The sequence below is a fragment of the Rhyacophila brunnea genome, unplaced genomic scaffold, assembly GCF_057557595.1.
Source record: "Rhyacophila brunnea isolate RB1 unplaced genomic scaffold, BYU_Rbru_1.0 scaffold_8, whole genome shotgun sequence".
Lineage (NCBI taxonomy): Eukaryota > Metazoa > Arthropoda > Insecta > Trichoptera > Rhyacophilidae > Rhyacophila > Rhyacophila brunnea.
This window is the reverse complement of record NW_028233350.1, coordinates 12,194,948-12,215,901: the sequence shown is the minus strand read 5'-3', so window position 1 is coordinate 12,215,901 and position 20,954 is coordinate 12,194,948. Positions and strand designations below refer to the sequence as shown.

Genomic DNA, 20,954 nt, shown 5'->3' with positions numbered 1-20,954 from the left:
CAGAAAGGTTTCCTACAGTCTTCTGCGCTTCTAACAAAAGTAACAGATTCACTGACTTCTTCATTCGCGGCACACAGTTTGGCATACACTGGCTTAAACGATGTGTGTCCAACATTTTGATTTTTTGACCAGGTCACACTAAAAGTGAAGTCATTATCTTGGTCCGCAAAATTTGGTCTTTTTAGCTATCCTGCTAAAATAACAGCCTAAAATCAAATAAAATCCTTCAACCTATTTCGGTGCGAACAGTTTTTCCGCGCAACATAAAAATTTCCGTCCAGAATCTCGTCGAGAGTAATTTTTTTTTACAAAAAAATTATCGATGAATTTAAGAATTTCTATTAAAAATCAAAGTCCTATAACTATTTTATATCGGACATAGTACTGATTAAATCTCGATCACAACCTCTAATTATTACCGAGGGTCGATGTGAAAGAGGCAGATCGCCCACACTGCACGATAGTCCGACCAAGTGAATTAAACTACGAACCCTTCAATATTTTCAGGAATGCCAGGATTTTAAAGGAGTCACGATCTTCGACTCTGAGAGACATGGAAACGTATACATAAGTAATAGTTCTTTGCGTGTTTCAAGAATGTAAACATATTACGTTTTATACTAATCTGCAAGAATCTATTGCGAAATACTTTACTTATCAATCATTCATTATCTGGTCTACCGTATTACTGTATTTTCAACCACGTATTAATATAACCGCAGAACGCATATATACATAAATACATTTCAATTAGTTAAATAACAAACCACAATGGCGTGCGCAGAATTTCTGTGTCTGTTTTACATTCTGCATAAATTCTCTTCGGCCACTGTCAATAACCACTGGGCACTGACTATTGTGAAACTTGTAAACAAAAAGCTCTGTTTTATATTATTCAATTGATATACCGCAGGCTTGGCCCCAGTGTTTCTCAAACATAAAAACTTAAAAAAGTATGATCCACTATTTCGTATCCGGAAACTTGTACATATTATTATGTAGTTCACCGTATCACACCTCACCGTGAAATGTTGTATGGGAAATATATGGCCGTGTATTACTGTCCAACCTCTTTGGGTCGTATAGTACCTACTGACATAAAATTCATGTCTAAATAAAACACGGTTCTTGTCGGTTTACACTTTACAGGGCGCCAGTGGCAAACAAATTTTGGAAATAGCCGATATACTGGATTATTTGTTAAGTTTTCATTCTTGAGTTCATGAAGTTTGCCAAAATCAGCTATGAAAATTGAATTATTGTTCATATTGAATCTAATAAAATTGGAGACTGTATAGTATACGGTCATCTCTTTCCGATAGGAAAGCTCACGGCGAACTGTGCCACGGTGAAATGTTTTACGTACAATTTACATGTAACCCCACTATTTGCACTATATCACAACTAACACAAACAGATTACAGTAAGAAGCGGACCAGTGTAAAATACACATAAACAAGTATATCTCATTTCTAGTCCAAATCCAGAGCTACACGTCCGATGATAATATGTTTAAAACCAGTGACGCGGCCATCTCGGTGGCCAGCGCGTGGTTGGGATGAGACTCGGCCCATCTCTCGCACCAACTGACAGAAAAAGAAATCCAAAACAACGAATATCATGAAATCTGGAAAAAAATATTTTAAATATTAAGGGGGGACATGCTCGTCGAAGGTCAAAATTGAGTTTTTATTGTATTTTCAAACCATGATCCTGGACACTCCTTAAACGTTGTAGATAATCTATTTATATAATTTTGAAGCCTTATTATCCTTTATGTTATTTTAAACATTTGATGACTGCATAACGTATTGTTGTTACATAAAATAGTATTCTTTTAAACCTCTCGCTCTAATGTTTCGGTACATAACTGTGCAGTGGTGTTAAGATTTTTTACGTTTATTAATTTTTAAACGCATTTATGAAACCATTAGTATAATTTATTACGAGATAATTTTTGTAAAATATTCACGATAAAAAATTATATTGATAATCTCTGTGATCCCAAATTTGACAAGAATTAGGCATTTTATTATTCAAAAAATCGGCAAGATTAACACATTAGAAGATGATTCTAAAGATACTTATTATAAGCTATGTTTTCGACCATTCAAGTGTGATAAACATCTTATGAATAATGATTGCTTTATAATAATTATTGACCTAAGAATAAGGTAGTGTTTTTTTGAAATACGCCATTTCTTTTGTCATTCCCTAGTGGTTAAGCTACAACATACGGCCGTAGCCATAAATTGACAAACTATAATTAAAGTGGGGAGTAAAATTATGTTAACGCGCGTGTTTGAACCCCACGATAAAATACCACAAATATTCGTGGAGGTATTATTAAATATTAACTGTAAAATTGTAAAATAGTAGCTACGAAAAAATATAGCTCTGCAAGCGAATTGTATTTTTACATATTTAAACACATTTTTTAAAGTCGTCCAGAAATCAGTCTTACGATATTCCTCAATCGCTCGTGGCACATCGTTGTCAAAAATTTTGGCACCCAACTGGCAGCCATAAGAAGCATTTTTAGCACCGTTGGTTGGAACTACACGTGATCTTCAAATTAAAGTATAAGTACAGTCACTTTCTACAACATACTTACATTGTAACATTATGCATCAATAATTCGAATGACATGAACTGCAGGATTTTTTGATTGCACAAAATGGTGTTTACTTCTAATTTATATTATCATGAGCTTTGTTCAGTTGATACCTAGTATTTAGTCTACTCTATAATCGTCTATTTATTTGAGAGAATTGCACCTTCATTTAATCATTGGAAAAATATATTACCTACTTACCTATTTGGCAAGCGACGAACAAAGTATATTGAAAAAATTCTTTCTATTTTACATCTCGATACCTTAGGGGGCAGACACACGGCATTCCAGTAGACGTGCATCGGCGCACGTCTACACACGTCCACCACAATGCAGTGTGAATGCAGCCTGAGTTATGTAGGAAAACAACTCAAAAAACCTTGTTCTAAGAAAATTTATTTATCTCAACTTTCTCCAAAAGATTAAGTCGATTATCCTCGTCACACACGTCTCTAGCACTGTGGGTTGGATCTGCCTACGCCCTACAATATGGTTGGTCCTGGCGAACTGGGATGTTTCATGCCGTGCTCCTAATAACCAACATTATAATATAGTTCTACCACGTATATGCTTGATCCGAATTTAGTTGAATTTCGGTATATATAAATGTTAAGTATTTATTTTTGTATTTTTGTGTGGATGAAGTGAGGGGGCTATCGTTTAATTTGTTAGCTAGACATAAAATTAAAGAGGTTATTACTTATTTTATTATGCATGGCGAGGTCCATTCGTATTTTTGCTAGTTTCCGTAGTTATTTCGCTTATTATTGTATTGTTATTTTATTATTCAAAGATAGTGTTGACTGTCAATAATAATTCATAATTGTTTTATTACTGGTATAACATATTTCATTCAATGCTAATTTTTAAAAAGACTGACAGATATTACGAGTTAGGTACATGGTACAGATCAACCGCACACAGGCAGGTGTCGAATGACAATTATTATTGTTTCCTATGATAGATTACATTATTATATTAAAATAATTAATAACAACGTAATAAAATAATACTGTATGCTTTTTAATCATACGTTTAATTTAATATATCAACAGTGGCGTGCAAAGAACGAACAATTAATAATAACGAACGATTGAAAACATAGTATTATTACAAAACGGTTGAAAAAACGTTCTCTTGAAAACCATATTGTACTGAGTGAAAACTGTAAGTATCTATGCGAGAGGTAAACTATGATTATATCCAAATTTTATGAAATTGAGTTATTGCTATGTTGAAATTTAATTTTTCATACTCTGTAACACACAGTATTAACTCATAATTTCATTAATAAAAAAATGTATAAACGTCTTTGGGGTTAAATTAAATTAAGTTCGTTTTGAATTAAATAGAAAATCATAAATTTATATAAGTATAATAATATATAAAAATAAGTCTACGTAACTACTTTGAAACTGATATTCGCTAGAGAGAACTAATAGACAGGTACCTACTACATGTTTAAAGGGTGAAAAATCAAAAAAACTGTGCAATACGAACTTACCATAGTTGTTTACCTCTCACATATCTACATAAATTAAAGAGTCACTTGTGGCAAGGTTGACGGCATTGCCGCTTTCCCGAGGTGTAGTTTGCCCCTAAAATTGCCTCTGCTTTACTAACTGATAAATAGGGTTTGGCAAGACGCGTCCGGGTATATGGATATCCATCAGTAGTTGTCAATTGTCAGACAAAAATATGCCGGATAATTTATAGTAAGCTATTAATTGAACTGGCGTTTATGTGGTAGAACTCCATTATAAAGTTATTTTTGTTACTAAAATAACTTTTACTATTAGGTAAGATAGAATAATATTAAGCTACATACAGTTGGCAAAATGAGAATGGTAGATTTTCTCAAAATTAAAATTGTGTCTGAAAACATACAAAAAATAAGTCATAGTTTTAAAAAATATTTGTGTGCAACTAATTAATACATCTTACAGCAAAACTTAATGCAGATAAGAATTTTTTTAATCGATTATTGTATGTTACGTTCATTTTATTGATACAATAATATAAGGTACCTACAAAATGAAGTTTTTTTCAGCATCTTTGCAATCAAAAGGCCAGCATATTGATTTTAAAGCAAATATTCTATCAGTGTTTCTCAACCGGTGGTCAGCAGAAAATTTCTGGTGGTCCGCGAATTGTTGGCATCCAAATGCTTATGCAAAAAAATCCAATAAAATCTTCGAAGTGTTTTGCACCTGCAAGTGTTTGTGCATGTGTTTCTGTACTTAAAATAGATTAATGGTTTTAGCTGATGAAATCAACTGCGATCAGACGGTATTATACTTTACTATATAAATAATATTTTTTATATCTGCGTTAACGGTCCGCAAAACGTTTCTCCTATTTTCAGTGGTCCACAGGTGTAAAAATGTTGAGAAATACTGCTCTATCCATTATTTAATGTAAAAATTTAAGGTGTTTGCGGTGTTAAAAATGATCTGTATATTTGCAAGTTATATCGCATATTAAAAATGCTAGATCGAAGATTAGGCAAGATAATTGCCAAGATGGCAACTCTGATATTATCCATGCACTTTATCTAGAATAGAAAATTCATTTTTTTCTTGATTAAAATTAATAATACTATTGTCTTTGGACGGCACAGAATGTATTAATGTCAACACCTGCCTGCTGTGGGTACATCTCATGATCGATGTGAAATATTATCGTCATCTTATGGTACGTTTTTAGCACGTAATTGGCAACCGCGAGCTTGCCAAGTGAAATATTAATGTTGAGTTGACATTGGGAGTGTGCCGCATCTACACAATAATTGCGTAAGTGTGACCATAATCAAATTCACACTGCTACACCATTTTTATATAGGTACTACATATTCGTATGTAGCATTTTATTGAATCGAAATCCGTTGAAAAAATCGTTTGCCTATTAGGCCATCCGCTCACGCAGAAACTAAAATCTGACGAACTGGTTGGTAATGGAACTCATAAACTCATTGGCCAGTTACTCAGGGCTCGAAATGGAACGGAACGCACCGGAGCGCCGTTCCGGCTCGTGAAATTTGTAAAATTATCGCTCCGTCTCGTGGAAAAAATATGTTGACCGTCTGAGCTAGATAGGCCATAGAATAGAAAATCTGACACACTTATTTTCATAAAATACACATACGATTTGATGACTATGTAAATATCTTCAGACAATTTGTCGAGCGCTCCGGTTCGTAAACTTTTCCATTTCGAGCGCTGCAGTTACTGATGCTTCGCACATGGCGCTACTGAAATCTAATAATCTCAACCTCAACTGTCAAACCCATTGTCTTCCCTACTTCATTCTAAGCCTTTACGGGAATATTCTGGCAGTCTGTAATTATACAGGCAGGAGTATTTCTCAACATCTGTCATATATTGTAAATTAAAAATCGGTTCGCCCATCTTTAACTTTTGACGTCTTAGCTTATTATTCCTTGTTCAGTTCAATGCTACCAATTGATTTTAATCGAATTCATCGAATCTACTGATATTGGTAGATTGGTACCACTGTTTTATGGGTAACTGAGTGACTGGGAGACTAGCATGTCGCGTCTCTTCGGTTTCGGTCGCTAACGTTTTGAAACTGAGAGATTCCAGTCTTGCCGTCAGCGACCGCCATTGAAAATAAATACATTAGCTAGATACTGGAGTTTCAGTCTCGTCTTTTTCGTCTCGGCTGCATTTACACATAACTGAATGGGCGCGTTCAGACGGGGACACACGAGTGTCGCGTTCATTTATATGTAAATGCGGCATCTCGACACACCGATGGCTTGACACAGGTGTCCCATCTGAGATTGCTCTAACTAATTAATAACTATCACAATTTAAATAGTTTGGATTGCCTAAGTCGTAAGACTCAGAAAACTCTAAATTACCAACTTTTAACATCATAATTTTACCATTGACATTCAATTTCATCAGGTACTTTTCATTTTATTTTCGTAATATATAAAAAATAACTCGTCACAAATATTTTTACATATATTTCCGCCGAACTTTACCAGTTCGTCAATCCAGCGGCTTTTAGGGCGACCCTGTGGCCGTTTCGTGCCCCTTGGGTACCACTGGATGACGGCATTTGTCCAGCGGCCGTCCTTTCGGCGAGCAATGTGCCCCGCCCATCCCCATTTAAGCTGTTTGGCAACGTCTATTACATCACGTACTCCTGTCTGCTTCCTAACCCATTCGTTTATCTTACGGTCCTTTCGCGTGATGCCCAACATACACCTCTCCATGCCTCGCTGTGCGACTCTTAGCCTTTGGACATCTCTCGTGTTGAGGGTCCACGTCTCGCAGCCATACGTGAGCACGGGTAGCATACATTGGTCGAACACCCTACGCTTAAGACACAATGGTAGATCACTCTTGAAGATACTATTCAGACGTCCGAAAGCACTCCATCCCAGCTTTGTTCTTCGAGCAATTTCATCGTGCATGCTTCCGTCTATGGACACCTGCTGACTTGCTCGAGTTGGGTGCCATTAATACAGATAATCGCAGGGTCCGAAAAACAGTTCCTCATCACTTTTGTCTTTGAGACGTTTATCTTTAAGCCGACCGTTTGACTGACATCCGCGAGTTCTTGCATTCTACCTTATAGGTCTTTCGGGTCTTGTGAAAGTATAACAATATCATCTGCAAAGCGCAGGTGACTGAGGTGCTCCCCATTAATTGGAACACCTTTTTTCTCCCAATCAAGTTTATAATATAAACTAGTTTAATTATATGAATATCTCTCAAGGACTCAAAGAAATTGCAAATATTATTTGTAAATCAATCAATTGCAATCAATACTTATGTAACTTGGTAACTATGTCGAGATTCGTTCGGTGAAATCATCAAACTAGATCTAAGATATACACATTGTATATATTTATTTATATGCGCATACGTCTTAATTAATATGAAATTATTAAAAAAATATTTTTTCTTTTCATTTCAGTTGGAAAAGGCAAAGGACGTACCTCCGGTCCTGGCAATGTCTACATACAAGAAAGTAACACCTTCTGACCCACGGAGTACTTAAGGAGGTTTTCATCTGTTCATATCTACCTGAAATTAACATTTTTAATGCTTAATTTAGAATTAACTCTTAGTATAAGAAATGTCTCTAATGTATTTATGTAAATTTATTGATTAAACGAGTATGACTGCTCTGATTTGATTCGTTTTCATTCATTCCACAGTTTTGCTGATATTTTAGAGAAAAAATATTTTTTTCCCAATGTATTACTTGAAATAACATACTTACACTTCAATTTATGTTTTTATTTTTTCATAATTTGTTTCCACAATTACACCTATTTAAAATTACACCTATTACAAATAAGTACGACGAATAAAAAAATACGTAAGTAATATAAGTAATAAACTGACATAATAATATTCTTGTCTATTTAGTGGACGCCAACGGTTCTTGTCGGTTTACACTTTAGTTTACAGGAAGCCAGCAGCAAACAAATGTTGAAAATAGCCGATATACTGGTTTATTTGTTAGGTTAGGTTGAATTCATAAATTTTGCCGAAATCGGCTATGAAAATTGCCGCTTTTCCCGCCTGGCTTCCAGTAAACAGACTCTATTATAGTATTTTATATAATTTTTTATAGTATTTTTCCACTTTTATTAATTATATCTGGGCCGGTTTCGTCTGCCTCAGATGGAGATTTTCATGGAGTTGATAATCGTTTGAAGTGTTTTATTAAATTAAATTAATAACACAATACATTTCCACCATAAATTCACAGTTAACACAATAAATGAAATTAAACAGACTTGTACTAGTCTTTCTTATTTTAATTTTTAAAAAAATCGCTTTGAATTTAGAATAAATCAGTTTGCTGCATTGCATACCGTGATATAAATATTATAATTTACTAAAATAATGGGTACCAAATTAAAATAATCTTGAATCTTGAATAAAATCCTCTATAATTAAAGATGAATCCAAAGGCCTAAGTATACAAAAGTTAAGCTGGAAAAAATATTAGATACTTACTATTTTTTATAAAATGTATTTCATCACTTGTGTTTTAGTGTTTGTTGTTTGTTACATTGTGACAAGGGACCCGAGAAGGAGATAGACAGTTGACTCTATAATTACTTCACTTACACTTTACAGTTTCAAATGCACCATCGCCTACGTAAGTGAACTTTGTTTTAATTGGTCGGATGTAGGTAAGTATATGCATTGTGCAGACCCAGTTGCCAGACGTCCCGATTTTGGCGGGACGTCCCGCTTTTTAAAAGCAAATATAGATTGTCCCGCACGGGACACTAAATTCATGATTATTCAACAAAATACAAATAAGACGTTTAGGAAAGACACAATAACACGATGGATGCATGATGGAGAAGTCGCTATGGACCTAATGTATGAAAAATTTAACTCGCTGGTACCTTCTATTGATGTGATTGAGAAAAATTCAAAAGTCATTTAAGATATGCACAGAAAAAGAGACTAAAAATATGTTCAAACTAATATCATTTAACATCTAATTGCTATACCGAACGGGTATTTTCTCAGATTACTTTAAAATGGTTAGATGCAAGTAACAGAAGTTCTATTGAGTTGATAAAATCGGAATTACGTACTTGTACAATTCAACTCATGTGCAGAATTTTACCGATACATTTAACACAATCACTGCGTACATTTTCATTATTTTTTTAATTACCACATTTAAATAACATGCTAATTGCATATAATAGCCGTTTAACGGGGACACAGCAGCCATGACGTCCGCGTCCAACGAGTTAAGCAACAGAAAGAAACTCTTCAGTCAAGTACAAAATGGTGAGTAACGGGAAAAAATTTGTTCTTTAAGGGCGGACGTGCTCAGCGTGGGTCAACATGGAGCTTTTTTTCAAAGCATGATCCTGGACATACCTTAAACGTTGTAGATACTTAATCTATTTATATAATTTTGAAGCCTTATTATCCTTTATATTTATTTTAAACATTTGATGACTGCATAAAGTATTTTTATTACATAAAAAAGTATTCTTTTAAACCTCTCGCTCTAATGTTTTAGAATATAGTCATATTTCAGTACATAACTGTGCAGTGGTGTTAAGAATTTTTACCTTTATTAAAAACCATTAGTATAATTTATGACGAGATAATTTTAGTAAAATATTTACGATAAAAAATTATATTGATAATCTCTGTGATCCCAAATTTGACAAGAATTAGGCATTTTATTATTCAAAAAATGGGCAAGATTAACACATTTGAAGATAATTCTAAAGATAATTATTATAAGCTATGTTTTTGACCATTCAAGTGTGATAAACTGATAAACATCCTACGAATAATGATTGCTTTATAATAATTATTGACCTAAGAATAAGTAGTGTTTTTTTGAAATAAGCCATTTCTTTTGTCACCCACCAGTGGTTTAGCTATAACATACGGCCGTAGCCATAAATTGACAAACTAAAATTAAAGTAGGGAGTAAGATCATGTTAACGCGCGTGTTTGAACATGTACCTAACCAAAAAAAAAATCTTTTTTTTTAAACGGTAAAAAGAGTTTTATAGTTTGTATTGTGTCATTTATTCGTATTATAGAAATATTGAACTACGCGTAGGTTTTCCCGGTTTTTGCTCCTAATTCCCGATTTTTTTAAATTTCACACGGTAAAAATCCAGATTTGGTAAAATAATTATCTGGCAATGGCTGTGCAGACATGACATCTATTTGTTTTGATTCCGTTGTATTGCAGCTAAAATGCAGAACAATCATTATTTAGTTAGAATATATTATTTATATTTTATAGAACATAGATGAAAAATCACAAAAATCATGTACCTATTCATGATTCAAAATAAAACTTCGCTCTATAAAATAAATATAACTTAAAATCCGCTAAAACTATGAAATTCGTTTTGTCACCTTCCAAATATTTTTTTCAGTAAACGTTACTTTCAACCTTGGTTAATATTTAAAATTTAGTAGCAGTAAATATATAGGTACCTACATCTTATTATAATAATAGTGCCCGCGAAAATAATTCTCGCCAGCCGGCAAGATCGTAAACTTGAATCATTCTCGTGCTGCATGAGCAGTAAAATAATTAGCGGAGACAGTTTCTCGCTGAACAAGCACAAATTGACTAGTTCCGGTCCTTTAATAACGTTTCAAATTAATGCGCAGAACTGCAGAAGCTTCTAAATATAAGATTATCTAAGGATTTTGTATATTTTCTATGATCCAACGAATAAAAAAAGAAAGGAACATACTGATTCATTGCAGTATAAAAACGGGCAACCAATTTCGCCATGTTGGAAAGCGACGATTTTGCATAAACAAATATCATGTGGTGAGTTTGTAATTTTGTGTATTTTATGTTTGTGTATCACGCAATGTCGGCCATATTTGCCGGCCTTTCTGATTGCCGTGATTTGTACATATGCCCATTTCTTCTTTTTAATTCGTAGCTATGATCTAAATTCTAAGAACTCTTCTCATGTACATACGCATGACCCGTATTAGGCGGACGGACAGGTTACATGTAAATAATTGTACGTAAAACATTTCACCGTGGCACAGTTCGCTGTGAGCTTTCTGTCGGAAAGAGAATATGACCGTATACTATACGGTCTCCAACTTTATTAAATTCAATATGAAACATTAATTCAATTTTCATAAATGATTTTGACAAAATTCATGAATTCAAGAATGAAAACCTAACCTAACAAATAATCCAGTATATCGGCTATTTTCAAAAATTGTTTACTGCTGTCTTCCTGTAAAGTGTGTGTTTTATTTAGACATGAATTTTATGTCAGTACTATATGACCCAACGAGGTTGGACGGTCGTTAATATACGGTCATATATTTGCGTTACAATAGTTCACGGTGAATTGTGATACGGCAAACTGCATACGTACAAGTTTCCGGACACGGGAAGGACAAACGCAGAGGTGTAATCAAAGAGGTCAAAATTAAACAGTTTTCTTACATCATGGGATTCATGGGGCACCCCGAGAGGTATTATCTTCTGCGCCTGGTCATTCAAGCAATGGTTTTAGCTATGTCAGACCCTGTTTTGAGGTCAGCAATCTATTACAATATAATATTATTCAGAGCAGTGCAGATAGGTTCAGGCGATAACAGATTTTGACATAGAAAGAAATATGACTCTTATCGGTCGTTTCCGCACACCTGAGGATCATGACCACTACTGCAAATGTAGTCATCTCTGAGCGACCAAGATTCGACACTTCAGTCAAAGAGTACGGGACGTACTGTCATTTCCCTCCATTTTCGAAAGTGAAAACATGCTGTCACTTTGCTTCGTTGTATGGATTTTCGTCTGGATTCGGGACTTAGAGGTGAACAAATAACACACCGGAATTGTGTTGGAAACGGCAAGGTATATTTACGTTAATATATTCTAAAGGTTACATTTTTATACAAATTCTTTTCAATTTATGGTTTTGTCGGGCTCGGGCCTCTCCAGATACACAGAGACATCCCCAAATGGGGACCATTCGGGGGTGTAACAGTACCTACCTGACAATGATATTTAAATATATTTTTTATTATAGATTACTTAAAAATGTAACATTATACCTACGTAATAATGAACATAATTTGCATCACCTACAGAAACGTGTCTATTAGAAATATAGATCAAATTTAATCATGTCATATGTAGGTATATATAGCCATATTGCATATAAAGATTTACCTAGGGGCTTTTTCTCTCCTATTGATGATATAATAATATACTTATACTACGTATTAAGTAAATTTTCAATTTTGAAAATGTTTTAGTACAAGGACTACTAATACTACTGAGACTTTCGCGGTTGTTTTTTACCGTACCTACTATATTCTTGGGTTTCCATTGCGTGTACTTCTTCCTTCTATCCTCGACATTTCGGACTCCTTGCAGAGGCCATTATCATATTATCTTCATCAAGGGTTCTACCGAAATAATAAAATATGTACGATAATAATATATACGCATCTATAATCTAAGACGCATAACTAAACTAAAGTTTGGCAAACACTTATGTAAAAGTTATAAATAATAATGACTGTCTCAAATCTCAGACCAAAAATGTGATAAATTCATAACAAATTTAAGTCTCAGGGTTTATCTTGATTTTTGACATCTTGACAATGACTGAGTCAATTTATAATTGTGTTTAAATTCTTACAGTTTTTGACCGATTGAGGCGACAGTAATTGTGCGAATTATACAACAAAAAGTCTTTCAAATGGACATATTTTCACTTTCTTTCATTCACATTTTAGGCGCCATCTCTATAGGTATAGAAGAGCGTTTTCATCAACGTCTGTGATTATTACGAAGATTACCTACGAATAATGTATTCACAATTTGTGAATTTAGAATGGTGAGAAGCTAGTGAAATAATAAATCTGGTTGGTGAGGTGCAACATCGGTGTGGGACGTGGGACGGTGCCTAAACGTAATCAATGATGGCTGCAGTGACGTCCCGTGGGGGTAGGCAGATTGAGTGTCGCTTGGGGCGGCAGTTACCCAAAAAGCGGCAAACCGAAGAGAATCATTAGGTGTATATAAAAATAGCTGCCTAAACTTAGTAATAACGGAATTTATTATCTTTCCATCAAAAAAATCAGCTCACCGATTGGGAAAAAAATGTATTAATTACTCACTATAAAAGTTTTGACAGGACCTAATTTTTTTGTCGGGTTCGCGATGTCTAGTTTACTTCCGTTGTCCTTGGACGTCACGTTCACGTAAATGTACCTACCTATCTGAAACTGTAGACTCGCAATATTGTCTATTGAAGCAGAGATGGCATTTAAATTAGATTTAGTGGTATATATTTTGTTAGTAACACATTTCTTCGATATTGGAATCATGAAAGTATGATGCAAATTACTGTATAAAAAAATGTGGCGGCATTTTCGCACAGCCTAGGGGCGGCATTTTGTCTAGGGACGTCACTGGATGGCTGCGCTGATGGCTGATGGTAAAGACGACGTGTCTTCAGGCAGATGTGGCGGAAGTGTTCCTAGCATGCATTAGCAGAGTTGTTCAACTTTTACAAGCTATTACGCGCAATAATAATTTTATTTTACGTGAACACCAAAGTTTCTTAAATTACAGTATTACACGAACACACTCGACAGCTACCACCACCTGTATGGCCCAATCGACAAATCATTTCGAATCTTTTCGTTGAGTCGTGATCGAAATATAAATATTTCTATTTTAGCCCGATCGAACTCGACGATTGGGGTCAAATATTGCTGCACCTATTTTTTGGTTTGGTTTACTCTATCGCAACATAATGTTATGAACCAATCCAAACACGCGTGAACATGAGATGTGTCCACAGATCCGTACCCCTGCCCGGGAACAAGAATTCTTTCTTAATCGTCGTGCAGTTTTTTTAGTAGCATATACGTAAGTATTCTTAATATAATCTATTGATTCGCGCTTTCAACCAGAGCCAATATCAAAATATAAGATTTTTTTATTATTTCCTCTCACAATCTAGTTGAGCCGTATTTTTATTCGGTTCTTTCATAAAGTCAACTATCTGGGACAGTGTCGACAGCGAGGCAATGTTGTTAAGTTTTGATTAACATAGCATATTATAATATGCCAATTAACTATACCAGCACAATGATTCAAATTATACACAATTATATATTTTAGGAGGTTAGAATGAAGGGAATGAAAAATGGGGTTTTATCTAAATAGCTTCAAGTAGTGCCAAAATAGTTGGATTTCACTGTTTTATATCATACCATAGAATATGGGAAATCTACCATCAGTGGTACTATTTTGTAACCTCGCCCCTCTCACACCGTAGCTAAAAATTAATTATATTTATAATATATTACATTGTACTTTTTCGAAACGACCCCCATACTATTTTTCTGTGTATGCGCCGAGACGATCGGATTGGTACCTGAATCGTTGAGTATAATTAACATTTTTGTTACTGACGACGATCGGTTATTAATTGCTCGTGTAATTAGAGCATTGTTATCAGAAAATTCAGTATGTACAATATCACCTATTACTTTTCCATTTTAAAAATATGAACGAAAATAATGTTCGATTATCGAAAAAGAGGACACATGTGACTTTTGAAAGAAAAATAAATTGTAACCGGTTGCAATACGGTAAGAGCAGTTTATGTTTTATTATCGCCTGAAGGAAACGGCCACCGAAACATGCGAATAGCACTAAGGTCGTGTATAACAGCGAATAGGTACCACTGTATTAACAAATAATGTAGTTATGTACGTAAATATGTCAGTAATTCAAAACCAGGGCCGCAAGACCTTCTATAGATCCACCAGTATGGTATATTTGAGGTACTTAAATTCTTTTAAAGATGTTTTCATAATGATAATTACACGTAGTCATACATTTTCTAGAAATCGGAAATATTAATTATATTCTATATTATTTTCTATTTGTTGAAAGCACCTGTTTTGAAGTAGACGCGGGGAGAATTAGTTTTTTTTAATAGCCGTTGTCGGAAGGAAACGTGCGTGAAGCAGTGTTGCCATGTCTACTAATATGGAAATTGGAACCATATTTTTTTACTAATGCTGCCACAATCGTATTAATATAGGTAATACATTCACAAGGATTAATTGTTTTGTACCTATCTGGTTAATGTAGGTGTTAATTTTGTAATTATTTCGATGCTAACCTATTTGATTCAGATTTACCTACCTAAAACCTACGATCTCAAAATAAGCTGGTACACAGCAGGGCCGTACCAAGCGGAGGTGTGCAGCACCCGAGCGGTGAGAACCAGAGAGCGAAAAATGCCCGAATAATATTTTTAATTGATAGTAAGTACATGTTATTAAAAAAATACACTAAACTTAAATAATATGTAGGTACAGAAAGAGAAACTTTTTACCAGGAGACGAATTGCCATTCAATCTCTAGAAGGCTAAGAGTGCAATGCAGAACAATTTGGATTAACTTGGCAATAAACACCATCCAGATTTAGCTCGACTTATTTTAGCGTGGCTGGACCGAATTTTAAATGATTTCGTTATTACCTGGTTTATTATGACGTATTATTATGGATACTGTAGGCGGCGCAATCTAAGTTGCCGATATTGGCCTCTTAAAGATAGGCGCGTATAAGGACTTACTTGCCTAAGGCCTTGTCCAGATGGCGCGATTTGACTAGCGCGCATTCCACGTACATGTGACCTCATTGAGCCGTTCACATGCACTCGCGGCGTGACAAGCGCAAGCAATCGCCGGACTCTCGACAACGCAGCGTTTTTATGAGTATTCCAAAAAAAATCACGATCACTTTGAGCTCGAAACGACAGTTTTATACGCATTATTAAATAAATTACGTCACCTAGATTGTACAATGGCAATAATACATCTTGCCAGTTATTGACAAATAAAATCTCAAAGGAAACGTGTGTCATGATTGAGTTGCTGGCCTTTCTTCTCACATTTGTTTTTTATGCCGATTCAAAAATGAATTAAGTCACCTGCCAAACGAAACATGTTATATGGGCGCTGCACATTTTTGGTACTCGAGCGTAAAGCGCGGTGGGACACGCACTATCTGGACAAGGCCTTTGCATGATTCTGCATCGCGCTCTAAGGGTCAGTATCCCAAGATACAACACAAACCTGAACAGGTGGGCCATCTTAACCAGCAAGGATGTGTCATGTAAGTGTGATGAGGTACAGGATATCAGTCATATTATACTGATCTACAGTAGAAATTTTTACGAACTGGAGAATTTGATAAATTATCCGAAAATATTAAAATGTGTTTTTTTACTATTATTTCCGGCCTATAACATCAAACACGCGCGTTAACATGATCTTACTCCATACTTCATTTATCGTTTGTTAATATATGGCTATGGCTACCATATGTTGTAGCTTAGCCACTGGGAAATGCCAATAGAAATGGCGTATTTCAAAAAAATACTACCTTATTCTTAGGTCAATAATTATTATAAAGCAAACATTATTCGTAGAATGTTTATCACATTTGAATGGTCAAAGACATAGCTTATAATCAGTATCTTTAAAATTATCTTTAAATGTGTAAATCTTGCCCATTTTTTAATAAAATGCCTAATTTTTATCAAATTTGGGATCACAGAGATTATCAATATAATTTTTTATTGTAAATATTTCGTCGACATAAATTTTACTAATGGTTCTATAAATGCTTTTAAAAATTAATAAATATAAAAAATCTTAACACCACTTCATATGGACGTACTGAAATATGACAATATTCTAAAACATTAGAGCGAGAGGTTTAAAAGAATACTATTTTATGTAATAAAAATACTTTATGCAGTCATCAAATGTTTAAAATAAATATAAAGGATAATAAGGCTTTAAAATTATGTAAATAGATTATCTACAACGTTTAAGGAATGTCCAGGATCATGCTTTGAAAATAGCATAAAAGCTCCATTTTGACGTACGCTGAGTATGTGGGGCGTTAAGAAAATATATATTGTAATGTAAATGGATTTAATTATTTTCTTTATAATTCACGAACCAGAATGCAATTTATATTTTTTCACAAAACAGAGAGATTCACGAGAATTTCACGAACCGGAGCTGTGTTACGGTCTAGTTAGAGCCCTACGATCTGCCCTCGTGTGAGAACCATGAAGAGGACCTGAATACCAAAGCAATCTCTGCTGCAGTGTTTTGGAGATAAGGGAAATGATTCCGGGCATGATAAGTAAGTTCTTAAGTAAATAAATTACATAAATATAATCATTGAAATATAATTTCAAGTAACGTACACATGTTTGCCTACCGCGGAAAGGCAGCAAATCAAAGAATGAATGCAAAATATGTATGTTATAATATTATATTCCTATTTAGGAGTAGGTATTTATATTATAACAATAAATGGATCGGACACGTCGCTCAGCAAGTGAACAAATGATGGACAAACGCAGTCGTACAGTGGTATCCATGGGGCACTAAATGTTCACAAAGACACCCCAAAACCTGCTTCATCATTCAGCAGATGTAGGTAGATGGCCATGGCCCCCACATTGGTGGAGGGGCTGACAGGGCTCTAGCCTGGGGGCCCGGGCTTAAAGAGGGCCCGGCGTGGTGATTTGACCAGTTAAGTGAGATTTACACACCACAATTTTGCTGTAACATTTTAAAAAGGTCACCTGTGGCGCTATTTTACTTAAAAGAATATCAACATAAAAAAATATGTTATGCAAATAAGTCTAATTGATGATTGATATAGTTAAATGATAATCCAAGTGTAAAATTCCATTTTATAATGATTTTTAGGGTTTTTCTGACTAGCGAAAATGGCTATTATTTATCCAATATGACAAAGGGTCGCATGTTACTTGACTATCACAAAAGGGGGTCGTGATAATAATATTATATTATGATGCCAAGTGCCGACAACTTAATAATTCTAGATTTATTTAAAAATATAAAGTATTGTTAAAAATAGACGAAATACCCCTAATTTTACCTCGCGAATCCTAAGGGTTCCATGGTATATCAGTTGGGGAACACTTTTATAGAACATCAGACTGCCCTTAACCTTGGCGATATGTAGAGGGCCCGCCAAATATCTTGGCCTGGGGGCTGATTCAGGATGTGGGGGCCATGTACATGGCAGTGAAGAATCACTTACACCTAGAAGAGTAGTATCGGTACTGTTCGGTTATACGGAATACAGTGGAAAACACATTTTGAAAATACCCGATATACTGGATTATTTGTTAGTTTGGGTTAGTTTAGGTTAGGTTAAGTTTGGTTAGGTTAACCTAACAAATAATCCAGTTTATCGGCTATTTTCAAAATGTGTTTTCCGCTGTATTCCGTATAACCGAACAGTACCGAATGTGCTAGTAATTTTCTTTCATGTTAGTACACATTTTTAAACACCAATTTCATAATAATTCCATTGACTTTCCTCACCTAGTATCAATAAATCCCTTTACGCAGTACCTATCTAAAAAATGTCAGATAAATAATATGTATTATTTTTATTATAATTCAAATATTGTAATGGAAATAAAAAATAAATATTTCATCTTTTTTTGTTTATTTTATATTTCCCGGGCGACAACCACCCTTGTACATTTTTTTCTTGAAGATATTACTGACGATGATCTAGGTAGGTGAACATCATTTTCTGTATTTAACTTAATTAACTGGCCTAACGTTAAATATGCATTATTGGAAATGAGTCATGACCAAGTACTTAAAAACCATTTTAATAATACCACGGTTGAACAATTTTGGTCGATGTTATACGTTATCGAAGAATCAAGTCAATTCAAAAAATTGGCAACAATTGCTTTATTAATATTGTCGATTTTTCCTACTACAAGCTGTGAAAAATCATTCAGTGTAACGCACTTCATAAAAAACAAATATCCAAGCCAGTTGACAGATGTAAACTTAGAAGCAGCCATGCGGCTCGCATTGGAAAAAAGAAGTATTGAGAAATTTCCATTTGCATTATTTTTAAATAAATAGATATTATGTAGGTACTAAAATGTTCAAATAATATATCTCATAAATAAATTGATCCATTTTTTTAGTAAATATGATTTGGCTTTAATTTTTTCAATCACAACAAAAGTGAAATTTGGGGCGGACACCAGACGTTTCCATAGAACTGTCAATGTCAGTTGTGCGGCCACAGTTAAATTTCAAGTGAGAACCACTGATCTACAGCCTAGGCTATGAACCAGGGCTCGAAATGACCGGAACGCCGTTCCGGGTCGTAAAATCGGCAACATTGTCATTCAGTCTCATGTAAAAAATAATTTGACCGTTTGAGCTAGAATGGCCACAAAAAATCAAACACACTTATTTTTATAAAACATACATAAAATTAGATAACTACAGTCGAACTCAGTTATTACGACCACGGATATAGCGAGATATCAGATGTAACGAGGAAACATTCGTTGACATTTTAGTTTATAATTTTCTCCATATATTTATTCACTTTATAACGAGCTACTTATCGGTTATACCGAGCTAAAATATTGTCAAAATTTTCTTAAAACTGTTAATGTGTCAATCGTTTAAAAACATTTCAACCCTAAGCAATAAAATCCGACCGGACAGTTTTTGACACTAGTTAAGTGTCTAAGTACCTACCTAATTGGTGTTTTCGCCGATAATATTGAAAAAGAATACACGCATATGGTCGAAATTGCATGTAAAAAATCCATGGTTTGTGAAGTCAGTAGGTACCTACCAGCGTTCATTACAATAAACAACTTCTTTTGTAGTTTATGAATGCCATGCTTGTTTCGGAGAAAAATTCTAATTGTGTATTTGTTTGAATGACGACTTTTGTGACCACTCATTTCAAAATACCTGTTCTCTGATATAACGAGTAACGCTTATAACGAGCAAATTCAGTCGGTCCCATCTTCCTCGTAACAACCAAGTTCGACTGTACGTTATAAATTGAAATTAACATATTCTTTAACACGAGTTTATCCAATATTTCTCCACACTTGAGATGCATATCCTGTTATACTACACCCGGTAGGGTAAGTCAGTTCCCATTCATTTTGTGTTCCCTGTATGCAGCTGATGAGGTATCCCACGGCCATCAATAAAGAGCCGTGGGATGTCTATAACTTCTTTGGGTTATCTGTTTAAATGCCCTAAATTAAGTACACTTGTCTTGAGTGTATATAATTTTGTATTTATAAAAAGTACATAGTAAAGAAACGACTGTACTGTAGCAAAAATATTGTTTTAATTTATACTTTTTTCAAAAGCTTTATGATTTATAAGGTATTGAATGATTGCAAAATCAAATGATATAAGTCCCCCATTATGCTAAATTATATCATTATTATAATCAGCCTTAAAAATATTGTCAGTGTTTTCATTAGTATGGGGAACAATCCCTAATGAAATATTTTTTTTAATACTTAATATTAATAAGTATTATTACTTAATTAGATACAAAACTATAAAAAAAATAACAGCAGTAAATTAAGTACTACGAAGTACTAGGTACCTTCGGATCATAATTGCACATTCAATTAGGTATTATTCTTCCCTCTAGTAATTAAATTAGGTTTAAAGGCAATACATTGCTAACAATATATTGACAGTCTCTACGTTATCTCAGACATTTACAAATATGCAATCTTACAGTAGAGCTATTTGAAGTAAAAATTCTTAGAACTTCTATGTTTTTATTACTAGGCAGGCACCTGAAATTCAGTGAGTATGATGAATACTATTCATAGTTTATTTACGAATTATTAATTTTTTTCTAAATTATATACTTTAGGCAGAATTGTAGTTGTCTGATTTTACATTGACTTTT

At 34.2% G+C, this 20,954-nt stretch overlaps 1 protein-coding gene across 1 annotated transcript in view; it reads left to right on the top strand.

Annotated features, from left to right (window-relative positions):
* Positions 1-7,781, top strand: part of wgn (Tumor necrosis factor receptor superfamily member wengen) — an 82,866-nt gene extending 75,085 nt beyond the window's left edge. The window contains exon 4 of the mRNA XM_085958796.1: positions 7,565-7,781. Within this exon, the coding sequence (XP_085814922.1) occupies positions 7,565-7,632 (68 nt within the window). The 3' untranslated portion in view covers positions 7,633-7,781. The remainder of the gene's footprint in view (positions 1-7,564) is intronic.
* Positions 7,782-20,954: the final 13,173 nt, after the last annotated feature.